General features: G+C 44.6%; 1 protein-coding gene and 1 long non-coding RNA gene across 11 annotated transcripts in view; one reads left to right on the top strand and one right to left on the bottom strand.

Annotated features, from left to right (window-relative positions):
• Adamts9 (ADAM metallopeptidase with thrombospondin type 1 motif 9) overlaps nt 1-23,307 on the bottom strand; it is a 157,669-nt gene that overhangs the window by 37,155 nt on the left and 97,207 nt on the right. For all 3 annotated transcript variants that reach the window (XM_046452740.2, XM_046452741.2, XM_058582078.1), the window contains 2 exons: nt 7,322-7,489; nt 739-912 (listed from right to left, as the gene is read on the bottom strand). In XM_046452740.2, coding sequence (XP_046308696.1) covers nt 739-912; nt 7,322-7,489 — 342 coding nt within the window. The remainder of the gene's footprint in view (nt 1-738; nt 913-7,321; nt 7,490-23,307) is intronic.
• LOC131424472 (uncharacterized) lies at nt 254-22,124 on the top strand. Of its 8 annotated transcripts, XR_009227555.1 has the most exons (9): nt 254-930; nt 7,446-7,650; nt 8,095-8,171; nt 8,339-8,523; nt 11,821-12,009; nt 14,140-14,184; nt 16,022-16,154; nt 18,439-18,660; nt 21,889-22,124. It is a non-coding gene; the product is annotated as an uncharacterized LOC131424472 (long non-coding RNA). The 8 variants fall into 8 exon arrangements; XR_009227551.1 differs by lacking the exon at nt 7,446-7,650 and having other exon boundaries at nt 262-930; nt 8,060-8,171; XR_009227554.1 differs by lacking the exon at nt 8,339-8,523 and having other exon boundaries at nt 262-930.

Below are 23,307 nucleotides of genomic sequence, written 5' to 3'. Positions count from 1 at the left end.
TAAACAGCTTGCAATTTTATTTATTGCAACATCAGAGGAGGTGGTTTTGCTTTTCATTTTCTTTCCCCCCTTTGTGCAATCAGAACACACACATACTTGCTCTGGAAACTGAGGTCACCTCTTATTAATGTCTTACCTTCCCAGCCAGACTTTTCTCCAGGGACACTTAGTGTTTTCTTTAGCTAAACATTAACTGGGGATGGGGCGGGGAGTAAGTCCGGCTTATTTCTGCACCCATGGAAGAGTTTTAGATGCTGTCCTTCTTTCACAATCACTGGAAATCCTTCACTAGTGAATCCCAGTTTCACAGGAGCACCCGTCTTCTATCCGACAGCCCAAGTCATGCAAAAAGGGGGAAAATACACAGCAGGTCCTACCTACAGTCTGCCTTCTGGCTGGCGGCTATTGCAAGAATACAGAGTGGCCCAATCTGGACCTGCAGAGTTAACATGTCCCTCCCGCCTGCCCCTCCTGTGAGTCTTATCTTTAGGCATTTGGCTCAAGGCCTGGAGAACTTGTCTGGCACAGTCAGACCCAGGACGTTGGGGACACACGGAGCCTGGGGAGGAGCAGCTTCTGCAGGGCGCTCCCCACCCCGCGGTGGGAATGCTGCAGACTTGACAGCCCGCCTTTGGGAAAGGGCCAGCCACCACGCCACCCTGCTGCAGGGCCCCGGGCTTCCCAAGGTGGAGGTGACGCTGGCCAGGGGCGGGGCAAGCGACAGGTGTCCCCACTCACCTCCTGCCACTGCTCGGCCCTCCAGGTGAAGCGCGGGCACGGCGGGCCCTGGCAGACGCGCTCAGACGCGGGTCGCAGGAAGGGGTCGCACTGGGTGTCGCGCGCTGGTCTGTGCGTCCCGATCTGACAGCTCACGCGCCTCTGCTGCATGCCGGGGCCACAGGACGCCGAGCACTGGGAAGACAGAGGACGGTAAGTGGCCACTTTGGCTCATTTTTTGGTGGGGGGAGGTGAGGAGGCTGGCGGTGCCCTCCTAACCCAGTGACCTTCACTGCTAGCGCGACAGTGGGACCCACAGGCACTTGGGAACTCAGCCGCTGGAGGGGCTGCAGGCTTGGGAAGAGCCACCCAAGTGGCAGGGGGGTCTCTGAGTTAGCAAAGCCCCCCGAGGGGGATTGGAGCGCTGGGAAGAGTGGGGTGGAGCAGTCAGCCCCCCAGAGGACAAGGCTGTCACAGGGAATGACAAGTTGGGATGATGTCTATCCTGGAGGGTCTGAGGTTCTTGAAAATCAGGAAGAATTTACAAGAAATCGAAATTCTACAATTCAAATCCAAACTTACAATTGGTCTAAGAAGAATTTCTTGGCAGATTCAAGTCAGAACCCAAGGAGAGTAAACCCGGGACCATTTTAGGGCCATATAAGCAGAATTATTTCCTCTAGTCTCTTCCTTTTCTGGCTCCTATTTTTGGAAACATTTTTTTTTTTAAACCATGGAATTCACTAAAGTATTCGTGTCTATTTACAACCTCAGATAAATGTATGAAGAATAAAAGCTGACAAGAAAAAAAATCACTTCCTCGGGCTTAATGTGCTCTGCTGTTGAAAAATAACTGTTAATCACGCAGAAACATTTTTGTTTGACCAAGTTGCAAAACACCATATTAAATCTGCAATTAACTTTCCTCTAAATTAATTTTTTAATGGCTTCCTCGTTGCTGGGTTTCATAATCTCACTTATGTTCAGACCCAAGAATGATTGTCTTTATTAAGGTTTTGACAGGAACGAAAGGCAACCTTTGATTGGAAGGAGCTACATCTTACTGCTTAGAGCAATTACAAATGATGACCCAGTTTTTGTGATAGCTCAGCCCCCATTAATTTGCTGGGGTTGAGACAAGGAGTTTGATATACATGAAAGCTACATGGCTAAGAGAAGTCTCCCTAAAGAACAGGATCTTGCTCTTTTAAACTAGAAAGACGGTCTGGTTCAATTAACCCTCAGCGGTCTCTGCTGTCTCTGGGGCTAATGACCTTCCTCTGTGCACAACCCAAAGGGTTCTGCTGGATCTTAAGTTCCCCCCTATTTCAGATTTTAAGAAAACAGGTGACACTCTTTAGAAGGCAGCGGGGACGTTGTATTGTTTCAGCTGAGTCTCTGCTGGGGAGGCAGGGTTCACATCAAAGCTAGCTAAGGAGAAGGAAATAGGTTGGATCCACGTTGCTGTATTGTTTGGGCTTAATTGTATTAATTAAGTGAGTTTAATTAAGTTAATTGTATTAATGGAATTGAGTTTGTGACCCACAAGGAGCCATACTTTTGAAGTCATTATGTCCTGGGTGGGAGGGGAGGGTTCCTGGATGCCAGGGACAGCTCTGTCTCCAGGGAATGGCCCTTGAATGCTCATGGGAGGGACCGGAATAATATTTCTCAATGATTACTCCGTGAAAGAAAATGAGCTGAGGCACAGCAGAGCTACCCAAGTGACAGAATTGTTCAAACAACAATGCCACCAACCATTAACAGCAAGAACCAAGAAGCCCTTTGGCTATTTACTCACAAACTCATAAATATTTGAATCACCTAAAGGAAAATAAAATGAAAAAGAGCTGAAGACTTTTAGAGTGTATAATACTATGTTGGCTATTCAGTAAATGGAACCTCTTTTTGATGCTCTGGTTATTGAATAGTTAAATTATGGTTAATGGAGAGAAGGTATAAAGGGTCATAATGATCTAAAAATTTTAAAAAATCACTACTTAAATTGTTTGATCGTTTTTCAAAAGACAATTAAAGACACACACACACACACACACACAAAAGAATTCAATTATGCAATGTGTTGTTTGGGGCTTCTGATCTGCATACTATCAAAACCAGCTCTGAAATAACCCATTGAGAAGTTTCAGCCCCCCTGAAATGGTACAACAAGCTACAGGCCCTGCCTTTCTGAATCTTGCTTCTATGCTCATTGCTCAAACAGCCTGCGAGTTCATCTTTGGTATTTGATCTTTCTTCCTGGGCTGTCTCAAGGGACATAGCAATTTGCATACAGAGCTGGCCAGGCTTGGTTGGTGAATTCTAAGAGATCTGTGCAGAAACTCCATGAATAAAACAGCTTCAGAAAGACCTCTGTGTGACCCTGGAGGTGGTGGCCGGGGGTGTGCTCATGTGTATTTAATTTTGCTAACTCCACTCAGTGTACCTCTGAGTTACTTTGAGTGGCCTTGGTTAATGTGTCCCCCCCATGGCCACCACTGTGGCTGCTGCCAACATCATCCGAGCACAGCGGACTACGCAGGGTTGAGAGATGTTGTCAGTTCTGACCTAAGAAGCAGGGAGCTGCTGGAACCCAGAATTCACCAACTCAGAGGGGGAACTTGGTGCTTATCTATGTAGATAGGAAGAATCTCTTCGGAACTTCTGGCATTTGGGGAATCATAACACATATGTGAAAACCTGGAGAGAATTTTTACACACTTTCTTCTAGCATTACCGCTAAAATTATGGAGAGGGGACTTTATTTTAGAGTAGGAATTAGATAGAAAGATAACTATATCAACCCACTTTTCTGAATAATAACAACAATAATAGCAGACTTTTACCAAGCCCTTAATAGATATCAGACTCTATGAAGGGTCTTCAACCTAACGATTCCTTTTTGTGGGGGCTGCATGGGCACTGTGGGGCATTTAGCAGGATCCTTGGTTTGTCCCCACTAGGTACCAATTACACTTTCCCTCACCTCGAGCTGTGACAACCCAAGCTGTCTCCAGACATTGCCAAATGTCCCATGGGGTACAAAATTACCCCCAGTTGAGGGCTTAGTTCTATGCTCAGCATTTTCCATGAAACATCTTTTTTATTTCCTAACAAACCTTTTTATGTAGGTATTCCACAAATAAGTAAAGAACAGAGATAATCACCTTAGCTCCAACAAAAGCAAAAAGGAACAAAAATGAATCCAAATAAACCTTGTCCAGGGCAATGCAGCATAGATACTGTGGGTTGGAACTGACTCCAGTTTTAAACTATGGCAATCATGATGTTTTCTTGTATCTCTCAGCAAGAGTGTTGGTGAGGAGTGCAAACAAAACCCAGGCAAATGGAGAGCAGAAATCATGAAAGCAACTTTGTTCTCATCCTGGCCATATGCATATGGTTTCCTTAACCTCTCAAAGGATACAAAGTCCACATATACTCATATACTCGTTTCTCCATTACACATTGAGGCATGCGTCAGTCTCAGACACCACCACCTAGTGGCTTGCATTGCAATTACAAGAAAAGTCATAACAGAGCAGCTGCTATTTCAACTTTAGCACTGAAGATCTTTAAAAACTGGGTCCTTATTTCACTACATCGAAGACACCATGGACTACAAGATGTATCCTTGCATTTTTGAATAAGTAAGAAAGAAACCAGGACTGTTAATTAAGTCACAGCATTCCACTGTGTGTTGGGCCCATGCTAACTGCCAAGGTGTTGAATCATGATAGAGACCTATGTCTCAGGATTGACGCATGAACTGATTGAAAGAATCATGACTAATGAATGGTGAAGTACATTTTCATTCCAAACCGATCACTGATTTTTATTTTCAGCTTCATTTTAAGTAAAAACAAACAAACAAACAAACAAAACAAAAAACAGCTTACCAACCAGCCAAACAAAAAATCCTTTATATAGGAACAGGAATAAGTTTTAAAATTCTGCTCTGAACTGTTTTTAAAAGATGAGAATACAGAGCCTTCAAATTTATCAGGCTGAATTAAGAAGCCGATGGTGATGTTTGTTTTAAAATTGTATGGGTAGCTGGGCACAGTGGTATACGCCTATAATCCCAGTGGCTTGGGAGGCTGAGGCAGGAGGATTGAGAGTTCAAGCCAGCCTCAGCAATAGTGAGGCACTAAGCAACTTGGTGAGACCCTGACTCTAAATAAAATACTAAATAGGGCTGGGGTCAAGTGCTCCTGGGTTTAATCCCCAGTACCAAAACAATAAAAACTAAAACTAAAAAAATAAATAAATTTCATGGATATCCCTTAGCTCTTGATCCAAACCATGTAAACAAATTGAACATGAACTTTCTCTCTTTTTTAGTTGTAGATGGACACAGTACCTTTATTTTATTTATTTATTTTTATGTGGTGCTGAGGATCAAACCCAGGGCCTCACACATGTGAGGCAAGTGCTCTACCAGTGAGCCCCAGCCACAGCCTTGAACATGAACTCTCGGTAGTGGTGGGGGGGAGCCCCTTGAAGTCTTTAGTGATGATGTTTTTTAACAAAACAAACAAAACCCAACCCAGCTGATTCCCTTCAAAACTTCAAGATTTCTAAAAAGACATTGAAACAAAACATTCCATTTCAAATCTCAAAACACCAAATTTTGGGGAGAGACTATTAAGAGTAACATGGCTATAGGAGTCTCCCATCCCAATACTCTGTCTGCCTTATTATCATCCGGTATTTTTGACACCGTGAAAAATTGCACTAATTATTTTTTCTACCTTGAAGACAGGAAGACTGAAATATAGCTACCAGCAAAAGAGTAGGAAGACCAGATATAAAATCTCCTAAATATCCTTGCCAATGGGCCATAATCACTCTTGCCCAACAGTCCTGCCTTGGGGACGCTGCTGTTTCCTGCTGATCTCTAGGGAGCCAACAGTCTCTGATCATGTGGATGAGTTTCAGGCACGCTTCTAAATTGCACAAAGCACAGCTTCCCAGGCTGCACCCTGTCTGTCCAGCTTTTATAACGCATTTCTACAAATCATATCAGGACATTATCAAGCTGGCCACAGACCATTACATAACTGGGTTTGCTTGCCTCTCCTTTAAAGGTGGCAATTGGTTTGAACAATTGGTGTGGTTTGTTTGGGAAGGCATTCTGATAATCCCATTACCTTATGTTTACAAAAATTAAAAAAAAAAAATTAAAAAGCCAGGTGCGGTGGCACATGCCTGTCATCCCAGCAGCTCAGGAGGCTGAGAAAGGAGGATCCTGATTCCAAGCCAGCCTCGGCAAAAGCAAGGTGCTAAGCAACTCAGTGAGACCCTCCTGTCTCTAACTAAAATACAAAATAGGGCTGGGGATGGGGGGCTCAGTGGTCCATGCTCCTGAGTTCAATCCCCAGTACCCATTCCCCAAACCGCCCAGAGTTAAACCTAATCATCCCAATTTTGTAAGCAGTTTTAGGCTTCCCCCATAAGATCATGGGATACTGAGTAAACTCCCTGTGTTTACCAATAAGGAACAAGAGAGTCTTTTAATCATCTCTTTAGTGAGTAAACTGGCCTTTAAAATGAGCATCGTTTATGTGCTCTGAGCTGAATATTCAGGGAGAAATGTAGAATAGATAAATAGAGGCCAAGGGACATAAAGAAGAGCAAGAGTGTAAAGTTTACAAGAAGCCAAGCTAATTAGTGGGGCATCTTAATCACGCTGGCTGCAGGCTTCAGATGAACCAGAGAGCTCCCCAAATAAGGAGGACGGGCAGTTAGCAGATGACAGTGGTCATTAGAAACCATGCAGAAGGACGAGCAGTAGGCCACAATGCTTGAATGGGATTCCTTACGGAACCATCTCTACCTGGGCACAGACTCTTTGTTGAATTAGAAGAGACAGCAGCTCCATGTTTCCTGATGACGAAGGGCTTGGGAGGGATGAGGTTACTGTGCCAGGGATGGTGTCCTGTATGTCACACTTCTGTGATATGAAATGTGGCTGGGGGTAGGGAGGACAAGGCTTCCAGCAGCTCTAGACATTTAAGAAAAATCCGGGCTGGGTGCTGTGGCGCACACCTGTCATCCCAGCAGCTCAGGAGGCTGAGGCAGGAGGATCTGAGTTCAAAGCCAGCCTCAGCAACTTAGTGAGGCCCTAAGCAACTCAGTGAGACCCTGTCTCTAAATAAAATACAAAATAGGGCTGGGGATGGGGCTCCGTGGTTAAGGGCCCCTGGGTTCAATCCCTGGTGAAGGAAGGAAGGAAGGAAGGAAGGAAGGAAAGAGAGAACCTCCAAGATAAATTCAAACCCACTCAGCCTCGGTGGGACCTGAATCAGTGGTTTTCTAAGTGGTGAGTGACCAAGGCCATTAGCCAAGGATCAAGGGGTGCGAGACCTCAGACACCCACTACCACATGGAACTCCTCCTTGCAATCACCCCTAGAAGGTATTATGCAAAGCTTCAGGGACTGAATCCACCTGCTCAAGGTCACCTGGTGAGTGTCCAGAGTGTTCCATAAAGACTCGTCCCTCCCAGTCTCGAGTGCCCCTCTGTGACACCAAGCCCATGCAGAGAAACGGGAGCGACCGCGGCAGGAGGAAGCAGCCAGTAGGGGAGAAGCATTGCTCACCTGACTCCACGTGCCAGCCTTCCATTTGGGACACCGTCCTCCTCGGCACCTTCTGTGCCCATGTGGCTTAGCCAGGTGTTTACAGTAATCACTCTCTAACTGGCTTCCATCTTTTGCCATGCAGTAAACATTTCGCTGTTTGTGCCCTCGACCACAAGACACAGAGCACTGCAACATAAAGCAACGGCAAGGTTGTTGTTGAATCACATGGAGGTGGTAAAGCCTGCCTGAGAGACATCAAGGTCAAGAGCGCGTCTAACCAGAGTCACCATGCCCTCCTTTTCCAGAGCCACTTTGGATCCTATCTCAAGGCTCCACTGGGAATACAGGTGGCATTGAGAACACATGTCCCACAGCAACCCCAAGTGTCATCCTGTCTCCCTTAAGAGTGTGGATAGATTCTGATCACTGAGGCCAGAAACAGAGCTCATGTACCCAGAGTTACCTTGAGAATCTGATTAAAAGAGGTCCTTCTATCAAGGCTGAGGCAGGAGAATCCCAAGTTCACAGCCAGCCTCAGCAATTTAGCGAGGCCCTAAGCAACTTAGTGAGACCCTGTCTCTAAATAAAATACAAAATAGGGCTGGGGGCATGGCTCAGTGGTTAAGACCCCTGGGTTCAATTCCCGGTACCAAAGTAAATACATAAACAAACAAACAAATAAAATAAATAAATAAAAAGTCCTACTATCAAATAGTAAGATATGTTTTCAAAATCCCCTGTGTCCATATTTTTAAGGCTTTTTTAAGGAAAACTCTTGGGCCATTTTCCAGAGAAAAAGCTCCCATGTCTCCAGTCCATTGGGAGGAGATGCAAAAGGCCAATGGAAAACCGGAAGATGCAGTAGCAGGTAAGCCTGTTCCAACTGTGTGTGTGTATGTATGTGTGTGTGTGTGTGTGTGTGTGTGTGTGTGGTGGGGGGAGGCGTCACCTTTCAACTCTGATCTGCGGGTTCCCTGGGCTGTTTTAAATGTGACCTTGTCTGACCGCATCTGAGAAGCTTGACTTTGATTTCAGATTAGGTTTCTCAGAAAGGTTCAGGAATCAAAGTGCCCACGGAGTCTGGACAAAGATCTGATCTGACAGCTTCTGTGGACCAGGCAAGAGGCTGGCCCTAATCAGCGCACCGAGACAGTCAACGTCCACCGCCTCATTAGCGGTTCCAGAAGTCATTACCGCTGGATCCTAAGCTGCTGGCTCAGGTTTTCAAGACACATTACTCCCCAATATAATGGTCCGGCTTTTTGGAGGGAAATGAATTTAAGAATGAAGAACAAAATGTGAACATGCGATAAAAATAGATTTCAACTTCCTTTCCCTCAATTCAATATTTCTCATTTCCCCCCGCTAACTGGGTGATTTCCTTAGCTTACATTACCAAAGTGCCCTTTTATGCCTCATAGATAAATAGCTCCATGTCAAACAAGGAGCCTCATGTTAATTCAGCCATGGTCACCAAGCAGGCTCCTGGTTAAACCATCCAAAGGCATGTTTTTTTAGTAAATCAAACCATTATAAAAGTTTCAATGGGAGTGAGTAGAGAAGTTTAAAATGCGGGTGTCAACACGTTTAGGTTTTTCACTTTAGAAGGTGGAAACATGCATTTGATCTTTCATCTTCTGAATGCTATGATTTGGAGTAGTTATTCTGGAAAAATCTTAATAGTATTCAGTATGGAAGAAAAAAGTCCAATTCACTGGGTGAGGTGGTGCATGCCTATAATCCCAGGCGCTCGGGAGGCTGAGGCAGGAGGATCCTTGAGTTCAAAGCCAGCCTCAGCAACTTAGTGAGGTCCTAAGCAACTCAGGGAGATCCTATCTCTAAATAAAATACAAAATAGGGCTGGGGATGGGGCTCAGTGGTCAAGTGCCCCAGAGTTCAATCCCTGGTACCCAAAAAAATAAAAAAAAGAAAAAGAAAAAAATCTACTTTGGCTACTCAGTGGAAATTGGATATGAATATAGCATGGGTGGAAAGAAGAAGAACCACTCAGAAAGCTACTGAAATTGTCCTGGCAAGAGACAATGGTGGCTTGGATTAGGCTGCACTGTCTGGGTGGGGAAGAGTGGCAAACTAAAACCGTGTGTGTTTGTGTGTGTGTGTGTCTGTCTGTCTATCTATCTATCTATATCTATATATATATTTTTTTTGGTGTATACATGATATTGCCCAATGAATCCACTGTGGGGTAGAGGTTGGGGGGCAAAGTCAAGGATGACTTTCAGTTTTCTGTTTTGGATGATTAGATAGACAATAATAACATCTACCACCCTGTTAAGAGATGGGGAGTACCGGGAAGAACCGCATGGGGAGTCAAGAATATATTCATTGGTAGGAAATGGGTTGGACATCAGGAATATGGCATCGTAGGTGGTAACATTTGCTTGATCAGAGTGAAGAAACATAGTTCTATTAAATCAAATGAACAGGCATGAACTTAAAGCAAGGGTATCCTTAGGGATAGTCATTCCTCCATACAAACAGTCCAAACAAGCTGTCTCTTGCAATGAGGAGGGTGATGGAAGGTGATGGAAATACTAATTAAGTAACCTGCTATGGTCAGCAGAGGATGCAGCTTAAAAGAAGGCCACCACACCAGGGTGGCAGAATCAGCAGAGGCTTAACTGTCTCAAACACGTTATGTGCCAGGAAGTGCCCTAAGACTTGATGTGTATTATCTCACTTAATCATTTCAATAACCAGTGGCGCTCAATACCAGAGATAGGTGCTATTATTGGAGACAAGTAGTGCTTTCACAATGGTGTCCCCACAAGGGCTTTGAATCCTACTTCTCACAAGTGGGTCTATTTCTGTTGGGAACATAACCACACATTGGAAAAGTAATTTAATCATCAACAATCTACCTGATAGTAATTCATCTGATGTGTGTCACTGATGCCGCCACCATATATATTGCCAATGAAATGGGGTTGGATGAAGGAATTTCTACATAGCATGCCTTAAAGATTTTTTTTTTTTGGAGGGGGAGTGCTGGGAATTGAACTCAGGGCACTCGACCACTGAGCCCCCATCCCCAGCCCTAGTTTGTATTTTATTTGGAGACAGGGTCTCACTGAGTTGCTTATGGACTCCTTAAGTTGCTGAGGCTGGCTTTGAATTCTCAATCCTCGGCTTCCAGGGTCCTTGGGGTTACAGGCATGCACCACCGCCTCTGGCAATATCTTTTTAATATCTAGACTAGCTGCATCCTACCCATTCAAATGTGCATTTTTTTTTCCATCCTTAAGGACTTGAATGGAAGCGCCTTGGGTGTGGGGGAGGGGAGAATGTAATACTTTGCATGAGTCACCACACATATTCCTTGCCTGAAATCATTAAGATCTGAAAGTGATTAGGAACCACTCAAGGTATCTAATCTGACAGCAAACACTTCATTTAATGCTTTCTAAATGACCAATGAAGAAAAGCAGCTGTTGATGGAAATGTTCAAAAATAACAGGTTTATTCATGGGTCTGGGATGACTTCGTAAAGGAGCTGTCATTTCGATAATCAAATAAACACAGGTTTTAGCTCTTACGTTCTCAGGGAAATTTCCATCTGATCACTTCTAGTCCTTTTCCAGGCAAAGAGGACTTTCACATCAGCGTGCGTCACTGGGCTGTAATAGCTATATTTAGTGCATCACCTACTCCGTGTTATTTATTGGCTACGTATCGGAGAGCTCTTGGTCTTGGGAACACTTAATTCCCTAAATTTTCAGCTGAAATAGCCTCTTGCTTTGCCAGTAGGATTCTAACATTTTTTTTCCTCCTGGGAAACAACCCAACTTATTTAAGAGATTGATTTCCCCCACAACTTGGAGCAAGACTGGTGAACAATGTAGAATCACAAAATCAAGTATCCCAAATGCTGGGGTTTTCAGGCTTTGTTCTTTTTAATTAATTTTTGTATTTGTTTTAATTAGTTATACATGACAGTAGAATGCATTTATGCACTTTGATAGATCATATATAGATGGGATATGATTTCTTATTTTCCTGAGTTTACATGTTGCAGAATCCTATTGGTCACACAGTCACATTTTCAGGTATTCAGAGGGGATGCTAGGATGAGGAGTTTTGTTCAGATCTGGGGTTAACACCTTCCATAAGGACAGACTAAGAGTTTGAAGTCTTACATTTCAACTCATCTGGTGGAAATGAAATTCGAGATGTGGGCAGTGTGTTCACAACCTCTCTCCTAGGGCTTGCTCTCTCTTGAGTGGATACAGAACCAAGAGATTTGGGTCCTGTGTCCTGTTCTGGTTCCTTTTATTCGTTCTTTAACTTACACTGGGAAGCATAATTTCTTCTCTTTCTTTCTTTTCTTTTCTTTTTTTTTTTTTTGGTGGGGGAGATTGAATTCAAGGGCACTCAACCACTGAGCCCCATCCCCAGCCCTATTTTGCATTTTATTTAGAGACAGGGTCTCCCTGAGTGGCTTAGGGCCTCACTAAGTTGCTGAGGCTGGCTTTGAACTCTTGATCCTCCTGCCTCAGCCTCCAGAGCTGCTGGGATGACAGGCGTGGGCCACCATACTCGGCGACAATTTCTTAATCATTAAGAAGCCAGCAAATAACCCCGTGTGTTTGGGTGAGAAGACCTGGAGACTTAAAGAGAACAAGATCCCCAAGGATACTGCTGAGGCCTGGGACCTCACCATGAAGATGGAGTCACACACAGAGTTGGTAAGTCCACCAAATGGACCAAGAAGGAGGAGGAAGGGCAGGTGGGGGTCAGGGATGCATAGGCTCTGGTTAGAAGGAAGCTTCTGGGTGGGGTTACAAGATGCTGGGGCTTAGAGGAAGTCCTGGTGAGGGCGGGGTGCCAATCAGGACCATTGGAGCCAGAGCAGATGCCTCCTGATACCTACGGGGTTAATGGATGGTCCTGGGGGTGGGGGTGGGGCGGCAGCCTTTGCTTATTTAGTCTCTAGGCACAGGTGATTCACAATCAGGATGGATGAGATGGAGACTCTGTATATTGCAAATGTGTCACAGGGGATGCTGATAAAGGATATATATGTATGTATTTGTACCAGGGTGCATAACCACTGAGCCCCATCCCCAGCCCTGTTTTGTATTTTATTTAGAGACAGGGTCTCACTGAGTGGCTTAGGGCCTCGCTTTTGCTGAGGCTGGCTTTGAACTCGAGATCCTCCTGCCTCAGCCTCCCCAGCTGCTGGGATCACAGGCGTGCATCATCACGTTCATCAAGTAGTACATATTTCCAAACCCAGAGCTGGTTGACAGCAGGTTAGAAATGACAAGGACTGAAAGGGCAGGAGGAACGCTGTACCCTGGAGCCCTGCCAAGTTAAGTCAGGACTCTCCTGGGGTCTTTTTCTAACCAGGTGGTAGCATCACCCCAAGGCAGGTGGGTCAAATCCTTTTTGCAGACAGGAAATGGTCTTTCTGGTCTTTTCAAGGTCTTTTGCCTGTGATTTCACAGAATTTGAAAATAACATCTAAAATCACTTTCCTTTAAATAATATTCGGTTGTACCTTTGCATCACAAGAAAGCTCTTATTGAAACAAAGTCAGAGCTCACCTGAAAAGTGTACTATTGGAGATGTCATGTGTATGCTCAAGGGACAGGCCTGGCTGTGCCAATCACAGTGACAAATGAAGGTGCATGTTGCATACGGGTCACACCATTAGGAAAGGGGAACAGATCCTGCCTGTTGCTATTATTCCACGGGGGAAAGAAAATCCAAGTCAAGGATGCAGACTTAGGGACCAAAGTCTCACACACAGCTCCACGGAAGGCCCAGGAAACCACGTGGGCTCACCAGTAGGAAAGACAGAAGGGGCCACTCACGCACGTGTCCTTCCTGCTTCCTAGGCTGTGGCCAGTCAGCAAATATGGATGGAAATCAATGATCACGTGAGAGCTGTAGCCACAGACACATCGTAAACCAAATGTCCTGTTTCCATAAGGAAAGATCCACCTAGAATCGGACTCACAGCACTCATGCTCAACGAATCCGGCACAAGCTATTTAGATTCAAAAAAGCTATGCTAAGCTATTCTTTTCCTTGGAGCAAAATGACCTTTTATTGAGTTTTGACTGTAAGCAGAAACTGTGCTGAAGTCCACTGGCTTCTCTCAATTCCAGAAGTGTCCTTATGACCCAGGTATCATCAGTATTCCTTCTTATAGATAAGAAGACTGAGAATCAAAGAGTGATATCACTTGCCCTGGGTCACCAATCCAGGTCACAGCAGAGTCAGGCTTTCTAGAAAGCACAGAGGTGTCTAGAACCATCTGATCATCCTAAGGCCATCCAAGAGAAGTGACCCGATTAAATCAGCAGGTTGCTCAAGTCTGCCTACTCATGACAAAGTGGCAACAGGACCCTGGGGCTATTTCAGAGTTCTCTGCTTCCTCTACCTCCCAGGAGGAATGAGGATAAGCCGGATTTGATGGTTCACACCTGTCATCCCAGTGGCTTAGGGGGCTGAGGCAGGAGGATCTTGAGTTCAAAGGCCAGCCTCAGCCACTTAGTGAGAACCCAGCTTGTAAAGGTATATTCTAAAAAAAAATTGTCTACAGAGTCTAAGATGAGAACTCATTTTCTTGGGGGGTGATTGAAGCAGGGCCTTAGCACATGGTAGGCAAGCATGTACCCACCAAGCTACAACCCCAGCTCACTGAGGAGTCTACTAGAGACTTCAACAGGCACAGCAGGAATAAATCACACAAAATCCCATCCTTATGAATGAGTGAAGCGCTGTCTTTTCTAAAGGGCACAGAGAGGTCCACGGGACAGACACACATGCTGAAGATTCTGTTTCTGGTGCTCTTTTTCCTCCTACAGATGATACCAATACGGGGACCTCTCATCAACAAACAGAAAACTAAGGTACCTCATCCAAATGCCATGCATCTTCTCTATTCTATATTTTTCTTTCTCAACTTGAGCTGTTTCTCTTTACTATTTTGTGATATCAGTTCTTCAAAGGTCCAGAGACACAGACTCGGCATCAGAGATAAGAATCAGCAACTGTGATCACGTCACCCTATACATTCTACATAGTCACTCGTTTCCTTGCTGTGCCCAGGTGCTGTGGGAGTGGTCACAGTCCTGGGTCAAAAAAAGCATAGCTCCAGCCAGATGTGGTGGCACATGCCTGTGATTCCAGAGGCTGGGGAGGCTGAGGCAGGAGGATCTCGAGTTCAAAGTCAGCCTCAGCAACTTAGCAAGGCCCTAAGCAACTCAGTGAGACCCTGTCTCTAAATAAAATATGGCTCAGTGGTAGAGCACTTGCCTGGCATGAACGAGAATCTGAGTTCTATCCCCAGCACCAAAAAAAAAAAAAAGGCTTTTTATAGAACTTCTCACAAAACAAGAATGGCTTTGAACAGAGCCACCAAGAACCAAAAATATTGAGGAGGAACAGGGAGCAAGCTTCACCAGGAAACAAGGGCTCTGACTTGAGAGCATAAAGCCAGGGTTGACAGTCCTGATGGCTGTTTGTGTCAGGGACCACCCTGGCACTTATGACCACGGAAAGAAGCTGAGAAGAATGAGAGTGGCAGGGAATAGCCTAGAAAAAAAGGGGATGTGGGAGTTACTGTCATTCCAGCCAGATGGGACACTTGGCCATCCCCACTGGCCCCACAACGTCCAGACTTCACAATTCTACAAAGATCTACGAAAAGGAACTAAGACTCGCATGTCAACTTTTGGAGCACATGTGAAGGCTGCTGTCAATATAAGAGCCAAGTAGGTGGCCCTGCCTAACAGGGTCAATGGCAGGACCAGGAACATAAGGGGACACAGCAAGAGGCGTCCCTGCCCTCCACTTCCCATTATTACCCCCCTTCCCTGCAGAGAATTAGGGGACACAGGGCTCTCCAGCTGTCCCTTCACAATGTAACAACTTCATAGTAGAAGGGGAAATGTATTTTAGCATTAGATACAGCAGTACCTGAAATTAGTTACATAAGCTGTGGAAACCCAATCAGGGTTCCTTTTGCTCTGCAAGGGTCTGATTATTACAGTTTTTCTCCCTATCAAGAAAGCTGGGAGTGGTGGTGCACACCTGGAATCCCAGAGGCTCGGGAGGCTGAGGCAGGGGGATTGTGAGTTCAAAGCCAGCCTCAGCAACTTAGTGAAGCTCTAAGCAACTCAGTGAGACCCTGTCTCTAAATAAAAAGAAAAAAAGGTGGGGTTTGAGAAAGGGGATCAGTGATTAAGCACCACTGGATTCACTCCCCAGTACTAAAGAAGAAGAAGAAGGAGAAAGAAACAGGGAGGGGGATGGGAATAGGAAAGACAGTGGAATGAATGGGACAGAACTTTCCTATGCTCATATATGAACACACGACCAGGGAAACTCCACATCATGTCCAACCACAAGAATGGGAAGTTAGACTCCATGTGTGTATTCTATGTCAAGATGCACCTGACTGTCATGTATAACTAAAAGGAACAAATAAAACAATTTAAAAAGAGAGAAACAAAAGCTAAGAAAATCTGCAAATGTGGTACCTGATGAGTTCTACTGGGCATATCCAGGGCACCCCTGGGAACATGATGCCCGCCCGATCACCAGGCCCTGCCATCCCCCAAGTGTTCTTGGAGTCCCCTTTCTTAAGCACTTGACCTATTTCTGCAGGACTTACTTATTTTTTCCCTTTCAACCTTATAGCTCGTGATTCTTTGCAACCTGAATAACGATGTTGGCGTTTTTCAGGGAAGACATGGAAACCATTTCAGGAGCCCTCCCTCCTGCTGGCTGCGGGAGTGTCTCTGAAAATTGTGTCTGGAGGACAGGGAGGGGCAGGGGCGAGACGCCCCCAGGATCCTGACTCTCAGCTGTTCCAAAGGTGAGTGAGGAAATGTCTGAATACATTGCTGATGGGGAAGCTATGGCGTGGGGGACAGCGACCAAAGGTTTTGGTATTTTCAGGTGATCAAAGTTCTGGGCTGAAGGGCCCAAGGCCACTTGGAGATGTCATTCTGCCAGCGATGACAGTGCTGGAGCAGTCTCACTTGATGTTCTATGCTATTGCCCAGGGCGATCAGGGACAGATCTGGGGAGCTTAGGACACCATCAGGAATGTTTCTGCCCAAAAACAGTCCCTGCGGCCTGTCTGTGCTACGTGCAGTTTGTCTCATGTTCCCAACACACATCCACCCTCTAAATCTCATCCATTTCTCAATAAGCTACATGTATGTCCATCGAACATTTTAAAAACACCAGGACAGCCAGGCACAGTTGCATAGATCTGTAATCCCAGCCACTCAGGAGGCTAAGGCAGGAGGATTACAAGTTTGAGGATAGTCTAAGAAATCTAGAGAGACTTTATCTCAAAAATAAAGAATCAAAAAAAAAAAAAAAGGACTGGGAGGCTCATGCCTGTCACCCCAGCTGTTGGGGAGGCTGAGGCAGGAGGATCGAGAGTTCAAACCTAGCCTCAGCAATTTAGCGAGACTCTGTCTCAAAATAAATAAATAAATAAATATATGAATAATGATAATAATAATAATAATAATAATAAAGGGCTGGGATGTGGTTCAGTGGTAAAGCGCCTCTGGGTTCAATCTCCAGTACCTAAATAAGTAAAGTTAATTTGATTTAATAAAAGCCACCAGGACAGAGTGCACTCCACTGTCTGAATTCTTGCCTTTTCTCATGAGCTTAGTGCTAGGGTAGCATCTTTACAGACTAGCTGCCCAGTACACCATGGAGTCTGCCCTTTGTATCTCTTTGGAGTTGGGGTTCCTGGATCCAACCAACCTCATATTAAAAACATGCAAGAGCCAGGTGCCGTGGCACACACTTGTAATCCCAGTGGCTTGGGAGGCTGAGGCAGGAGGATTGCAGGTCCAAAGCCAACATCTGTAAAAGCGAGGCGCTAAGCAACTCAGTGAGACCCTGTCTCTAAATAAAATACAAAATAGGGCTGGGGATGGGGCTCAGTGGTCAAGTGCCCCTGAGTTCAATGAATCCCCGCCTTCCCCTCCCCGAAAATAAAACATTCAGGAAAAACCAAAAACTGCATCTGTACCTAACATGCAAGATTTTTTCTTGTTATTATTTCCTAAAAGATAGAATATAACAATCATTTATGAAACATTTATACTTTATTAGGCATTATAAGTAGTCTGGAGAAGATATAAAATTTCGGAAGGAGATGCATGAACTATATGCATGCACTACACCACTCTCTGTAAAGGACTGGGCATTTGCATCTGCAGATTTGGGTATCTGTCTGGGATCCTGGAACCAATTCCCTATGGTTACCAAGGGGGCAGTGTGCTGAAAAGTTTGCAACCTTTTTTGCGGGGGAGGGGAGTCAACTTATATAATCACTTGGCTTTGGTTGGATATTAATGCCACCTAGAAACTGAGATGAGAATAAATATCTGTGTGGAATCCAGGGAAATGTATCTCAGCCAGAGGGGAAATTAGCTGTTCGCCCTCCAATCTTTCATTGATGGGCTGCTAGTTCAGAGAGCACACAGTCACTGTTAATATGCATGATTCAAAATCTTCCTGTTCCCTCCTCCTGCCCATCTTTGGGCAAAGAAATGACTCACAAGTGCCACCATGAAAGGATGAATACAACATGGATATTGGCTAACATGCAAATGGCAGGCAACAGCAAGGCTGGGCATTAGGAAGGACTACAATTATACTTGATGGTTTTCTGAAAATTGAAATTATTTCTGTACTACTCTAAGATTTATTCAGATGGGAGTCCAGGGACTGAGGTAGAGAAATGTGATGGTTATGAACATGGTTTTGGGACTAGTCAGAACTGGTTTGGCTAGTGCCACATATTCCTCAGTTTTCTTATGCAAGATGCTTAGCTGGGTGCAGTGGTGCACATCTGTAACCCCACCAGCTCGGGAGGCTGAGACAGGAGGATCGAGAGTTCAAAGCCAGCCTCATCAACTCAGTGAGGCCCTAAGCCATTCAGCATCTTCTTTCAAATGTCTCCTTCTTAACAGAGACTTCCCCAAACCTTCTTAAAATAATAGTTCCTACCCCCTCTCTTCCCTACTATGCCCTATCCATTTTTCTGCCCTAGTTTAGTTTGCCTATAGCACTTATTTCTTCCTTTCATGAAATATATTTAATTCCTCTTATTTTGTTATTTATAGGTCTCCCCTTACTCTAGAACATAAGCTTGATGAATTCAAGTTTTTCTGTGTGTGTGTTTATTCAATTGACGGTGCCCGGTGTATGGAAACGCTCGACTAATGTAATTCACAAACAAATGCATCCAATAATAGTCTAATAGAACCTAAAGCCACTTATCCCACCATAATACATAAGGACGAAGTAAAGATTCCGCCCAATGCACCATTTATCCTAAAGACCAGGTAAGTAACTATGGGACTCTCTAATCTCCTGTGTCCGTTCAATCCCAAACTAAGAGAGTACTCTTATGGCTTAAAATTTAATTCATAACTGCACAGCTATGTAGATCACAGGTGACATTTAGGAGGAAGGTCATCTGAGAATGTAACATCAGACAAACAAATAAGTCACAGAAGCTGGGAACTCGAGATACTATGCCACTATGGAAAAGCCAGGAGAGCACTGAAAGTTCAGCTCCGAGCCATGGATATTGCCAGGACCCCGATGCCACATAGTGTCTTCCAGATGGAAAAACACAATAGACAGACTGAAGACAGACTGCAAAGAAATGACCTAGACAAGACAGAGTTCTAGCTAGGCTCAGTGGTGCACGCCTGTGATGCCAGTGGCTCGGGGGGCTGAGGCAGGAGGATCGTGAGTTCAAAGCCAGCCTCAGCAACAGTGAGGCCCTAAGCAACTCAGTGAGACCCTGTCTCTAAATAAAATACACAATAGGGCTGGGGATGGGGCTCAGTGGTTGAGTGCCCCTGAGTTCAATCCCCAGTTGGGGGTGGGGGGAAGCAATGTCCCCCTACATTCATGCCATTCTTTAAAAGCTGATCACTGGTGCCAAAATGCAGACTGTCTGCCCATCTCCTGGGGCACGCGGGCACACCCTGACTTCTTCCTGCTTCCCAGGTGAGTGGTGCTGCTAGATGTTCAGACTCACAGCCTGGAAAGACGATTGCACACCAACTTCTGGCTCATCCTTGGAAACCTCGTTTGGATCTGGGAGCCCTGCATGCCTGCCTGGGAGCTCATACAATGTTTCGCAGGGATGTGATCTCTTTAGAGAGCAGAGCTTCTAATGGCTCTGTTGTCATTACATAGAGTTGGCAACTGTCCCTTTAACTCTGACTTTCGAATGGGACACCTGCCTCTCCTCGACAGAGGCTACAATTTTGGCCCAAGTTCAGTTGAGCTAATCCTTTGAGATCAGGGGTTAGGCTGTGCCTGGTAAGCTGGCCAGGAACATCCCTGGTCACTACCTCTAGATCCCAGGAGCACTCCTGCACAATATGTCATCACCAAAACTGTCCCCAGGCATTGCTGTAGGTCTACAGGAGGATGAAAATCACCGCTCATTGAGAACCACTGAACTATCCCTAAGGTTCTCAGGAGTGACTTAGTTTTAAGTCACAGCTTCTTTATGTTGGGAGTTTCAAAGAGCCTTCTGTGAATCAATGCAGCCAGGTCAGGGGCTCAGGGTTAACAGGTGCGGAGGCTTCCAGGGGGGTTATGGAGAAGGTGTGTGTCCACCGGGAAATCAGTTCCCACACACAGCAATAAAGATCCCGGTCACAATGAACAAACGTGTTCTTTGGGACAGCACTTCCTCCCTGACGTCATGTCTGTGACCTCCACCCAGGGGTTCCAGATATGTCAGGTCTGACTCAAAGACAGCCAAGGACAAGGAGAGAGGGACCTCAAGGGTATGTCCTGCAAATAGCAATGCAGGGATTGAGAGTTTTTATTTATTTATTTATTTAATTAATTTTTGTTAGGCTCCAGGAAAACTAACATCACACATTTTTGGAAAAAGTCTTTAGTTTTCAAAGGAATCTGGAGTTTGGGTAGCAATGGGTTGAAAAAAAAAATATGAGGGGGAGCTCTTCATATGATCTGATATTTACTGGAATTTAATAGTAAGACTTGAAGTGAAAGCCAGGAATTGGCATTATTCCCAGAGACATTTTATTTCAGCTGCCTGGGTGGGAGGAGAGACAGGGAGGAAAGGAGAAGACCAGGAGAGAGAAAATCATGGGGAAAAAAAAAATCAATGAAAAAGTAGGAAGAGATCTTTTTCTCTTGTGCTGTGACTGCAACAGCTACTCCTCTTATTATCATTACAGTGCAAATCTGGGATTAAAAACAGCTTCCTAAAATATGTCAGAATTATTTTTGGGGGCGTACTAGGAATTGAACCCAGAGGTGCTCTACCATGGAGCCACATCCCCAGCCCTTTTTATTTTTTGAGACAGGGTATCTAAGTTGCTTAGGCCTTTGCTAAATTGCTGAGGCTGGCCTCGACCTCATGATCCTCCTGCCTCAGCTTCCCAAGCTGCTGGGATTACAGGCCTGCACCACCATACCTGACTCAAGTCAGAAATTTAGAAATACTATAATAAAACCAGCTCTGTTCTTCACTCCCTTGGGAAAGAAAACACATACTCTCTTTGTGTGTGTGTGTGTGTGTGTGTGTGTGTGTGTGTGTATATATATATATATTTAAATTTTAACAAATAACTTAATTTGAAAAATTTCCAACTTAAAGAATATTGCAAAAACATCACAAAGGTCTCCCTTATCCCTTCCGAATGGGACACCTGCCTCTCCTCACCAGAGGCTCCAATTTTACCAACCTTGCTCCTCCTGCCTCTATATTCATTATTTAGTCTTTTTCTGAACAATTGGAGAGCAAATCATAAACCTAATATCCCATCATCTCCAAAACCTTGGTCTGCAAACACCTTCTCCTACATGAATATCATATAACTAAGTCAAGGTATAGAAGGATCCTATGTCTTTTTTTTTTTAATGATTTCCTCCAATCAGTTTTTTATTTTTATTTTTTTTTATTTCTAGATTAGTGATAAGAAGCTCAGCTCCTGAGTAGCTGGGCTCATTTATTCATTCATTCGTTTAACATTTATGGTCTGCCCACATAAAGTATATCATGCCCCTTAACTGTGGGCATGGTATGCCAGAGGAAATTAAGGTTTGGAGCAGTTAAATAAATCATTTGGCCAGCAAGGTTGTCACTTAACCCTTGATGGTATCTGTCTACATTTCCTCCCTTTTGTCTTCGCTAAGAAAAAGAAATAAAATCCCTCCTGTTTTTTTTCTGTTATCCTTCTGTTCACCTTAGCAAGTTCCCCAACCATAAGCAGGTCTTTTCATTCGCTGGCCACGTGGGCCAACAAACAGAGCAGGAGTTGGGAGGATGAAGGGGAAGGGGAGGAAGCGGAGTCAGCCCAGGAGTCTCAGGGGCTGATGGTTTACCAGTGGGAGTGAACTGGACTTCACATTGCTAAGAGTTTGAATCCTTCCGTTCCTGTGAGCTCAGGAAAAAGTCTGGGTGACATTTTGATGCATGGAGTGGCAGGTTTTATTTGAAATCTGAGCGTTATTAGTGTGAGGCCATTTTCAATAAATTTTAATTTCATTATTTTTTGTTAATTTGTTTGTAGTGCTACAGCACCTTGCTCCTCTCCCTGAAGAATCTGACCACCGCCACCACCATCTGCAAAAATCTCCTAAGTGGCTCTAATCAAATCTGATCTGTCCACCTAATTACCTAGATACCTACTGGGAAGCATTCAGATTTATTTTCTTGATTTTTTTTCTGTTTCTCTTCATATATTAAAATGTCAGAAATAACAACCCAAAGGGTGCTTAATAAATACTGGATGAGTTTCTCTTGAAATCTTTTAAGACCTCTGATAACTTGCACTTTCCTTGGTTTAATTTTTTATTTTTTGGGTACCAGGGATTAGTATTTCATTTAGAGACAAGGTCTTCCTGAGTTGCTTAGGGCCTCGATTTTGCTGAGGCTGGCTTTGAATTCATGATCCTCCTGCCTCAGCCTCCTGAGCTACTGGGATTGCAGGTGTGTGTCACTGTGCTCCGCCCTTCAGTTTATCTTTAAGAGCAAGGATTTTCTCACAATTTGCTTGGGTTACCCCATGAGCAAAGTCTACAAATGACTCCAGAATGTTTGAAGTCATTACAATCTGGCACGACCAAAAAAAAAAAAAATCTTTAATTGTGGCTTCAAAGTCATAAAATTCTGTGTTCAAATCAATCGCAATGTGATCTAGGGTCAACTAATTTCTCTGATAGTGTTGACTTCAACAAGTATAGGGGAGTCAATTAGACAACGTAGGTGAATTGCTTAGCATAATCTCTTGCCCAAAGCCAAAGATCCACAATTTAAGTGATCGTTATATGAAAAACTCAAAGTCCTCCCTATAATTCTGGAGGACACACACTAAGTGGGTGGAAATCAGTTCTTTTGTGGATTACTGCTGCAACTATCAAACTTTGGGAGCTACTTCAGAAGAAAGTGGCTTAGGGAGAATCATTTGAATTATTTTTCTTTTTGGTGCTTACTCAACATGAGAAGGAGCTTCATAGACCAGAAAGAGCTTCAGACCGCCTGACTGCAGGATTATAGTTTAGTTCAGGAATGGGCAGGGGGGCAGTCAAACAAACAAACAAACAAACAGCTCTATCTGGCCACTAGAAAAAAGAATTGATGACATCACTCATTTGTGGCTAATGCTGTTCCATAAATTTAGATTTCTGGGGTCCTCAACATGAGGTGACTGAATGAACCCATAAGGGTTTTCTGAACACCGAAGAGGATGAGGATCGCAAAGTTAACAGATGACAAGCTCTCTGGGCTTGGTGGCTCATGCCTGTAATCCCAGTGACTCTGGAGGCTGAGGCAGGAGGATTGAGAGTTCAAAGCCAGCCTCAGCCACTTAGAGAGGCCCTAAGCAACTCAGGGAGACCCTGTCTCTAAATAAACTACAAAACATGGCTGGGGATGGGGCTCAGGGGTTAAGCACCCCTGGTTCAATCCTTGCTACTGCCCCCTAGCCAAA

Source organism: Marmota monax, unplaced genomic scaffold (assembly GCF_021218885.2).
Source record: "Marmota monax isolate L192 unplaced genomic scaffold, Marmota_monax_Labrador192_F-V1.1 WCK01_AAM20220418_F8-fsc00042, whole genome shotgun sequence".
NCBI classification, from domain to species: domain Eukaryota; kingdom Metazoa; phylum Chordata; class Mammalia; order Rodentia; family Sciuridae; genus Marmota; species Marmota monax.
This window is presented reverse-complemented; position numbering and strand designations above follow the sequence as displayed.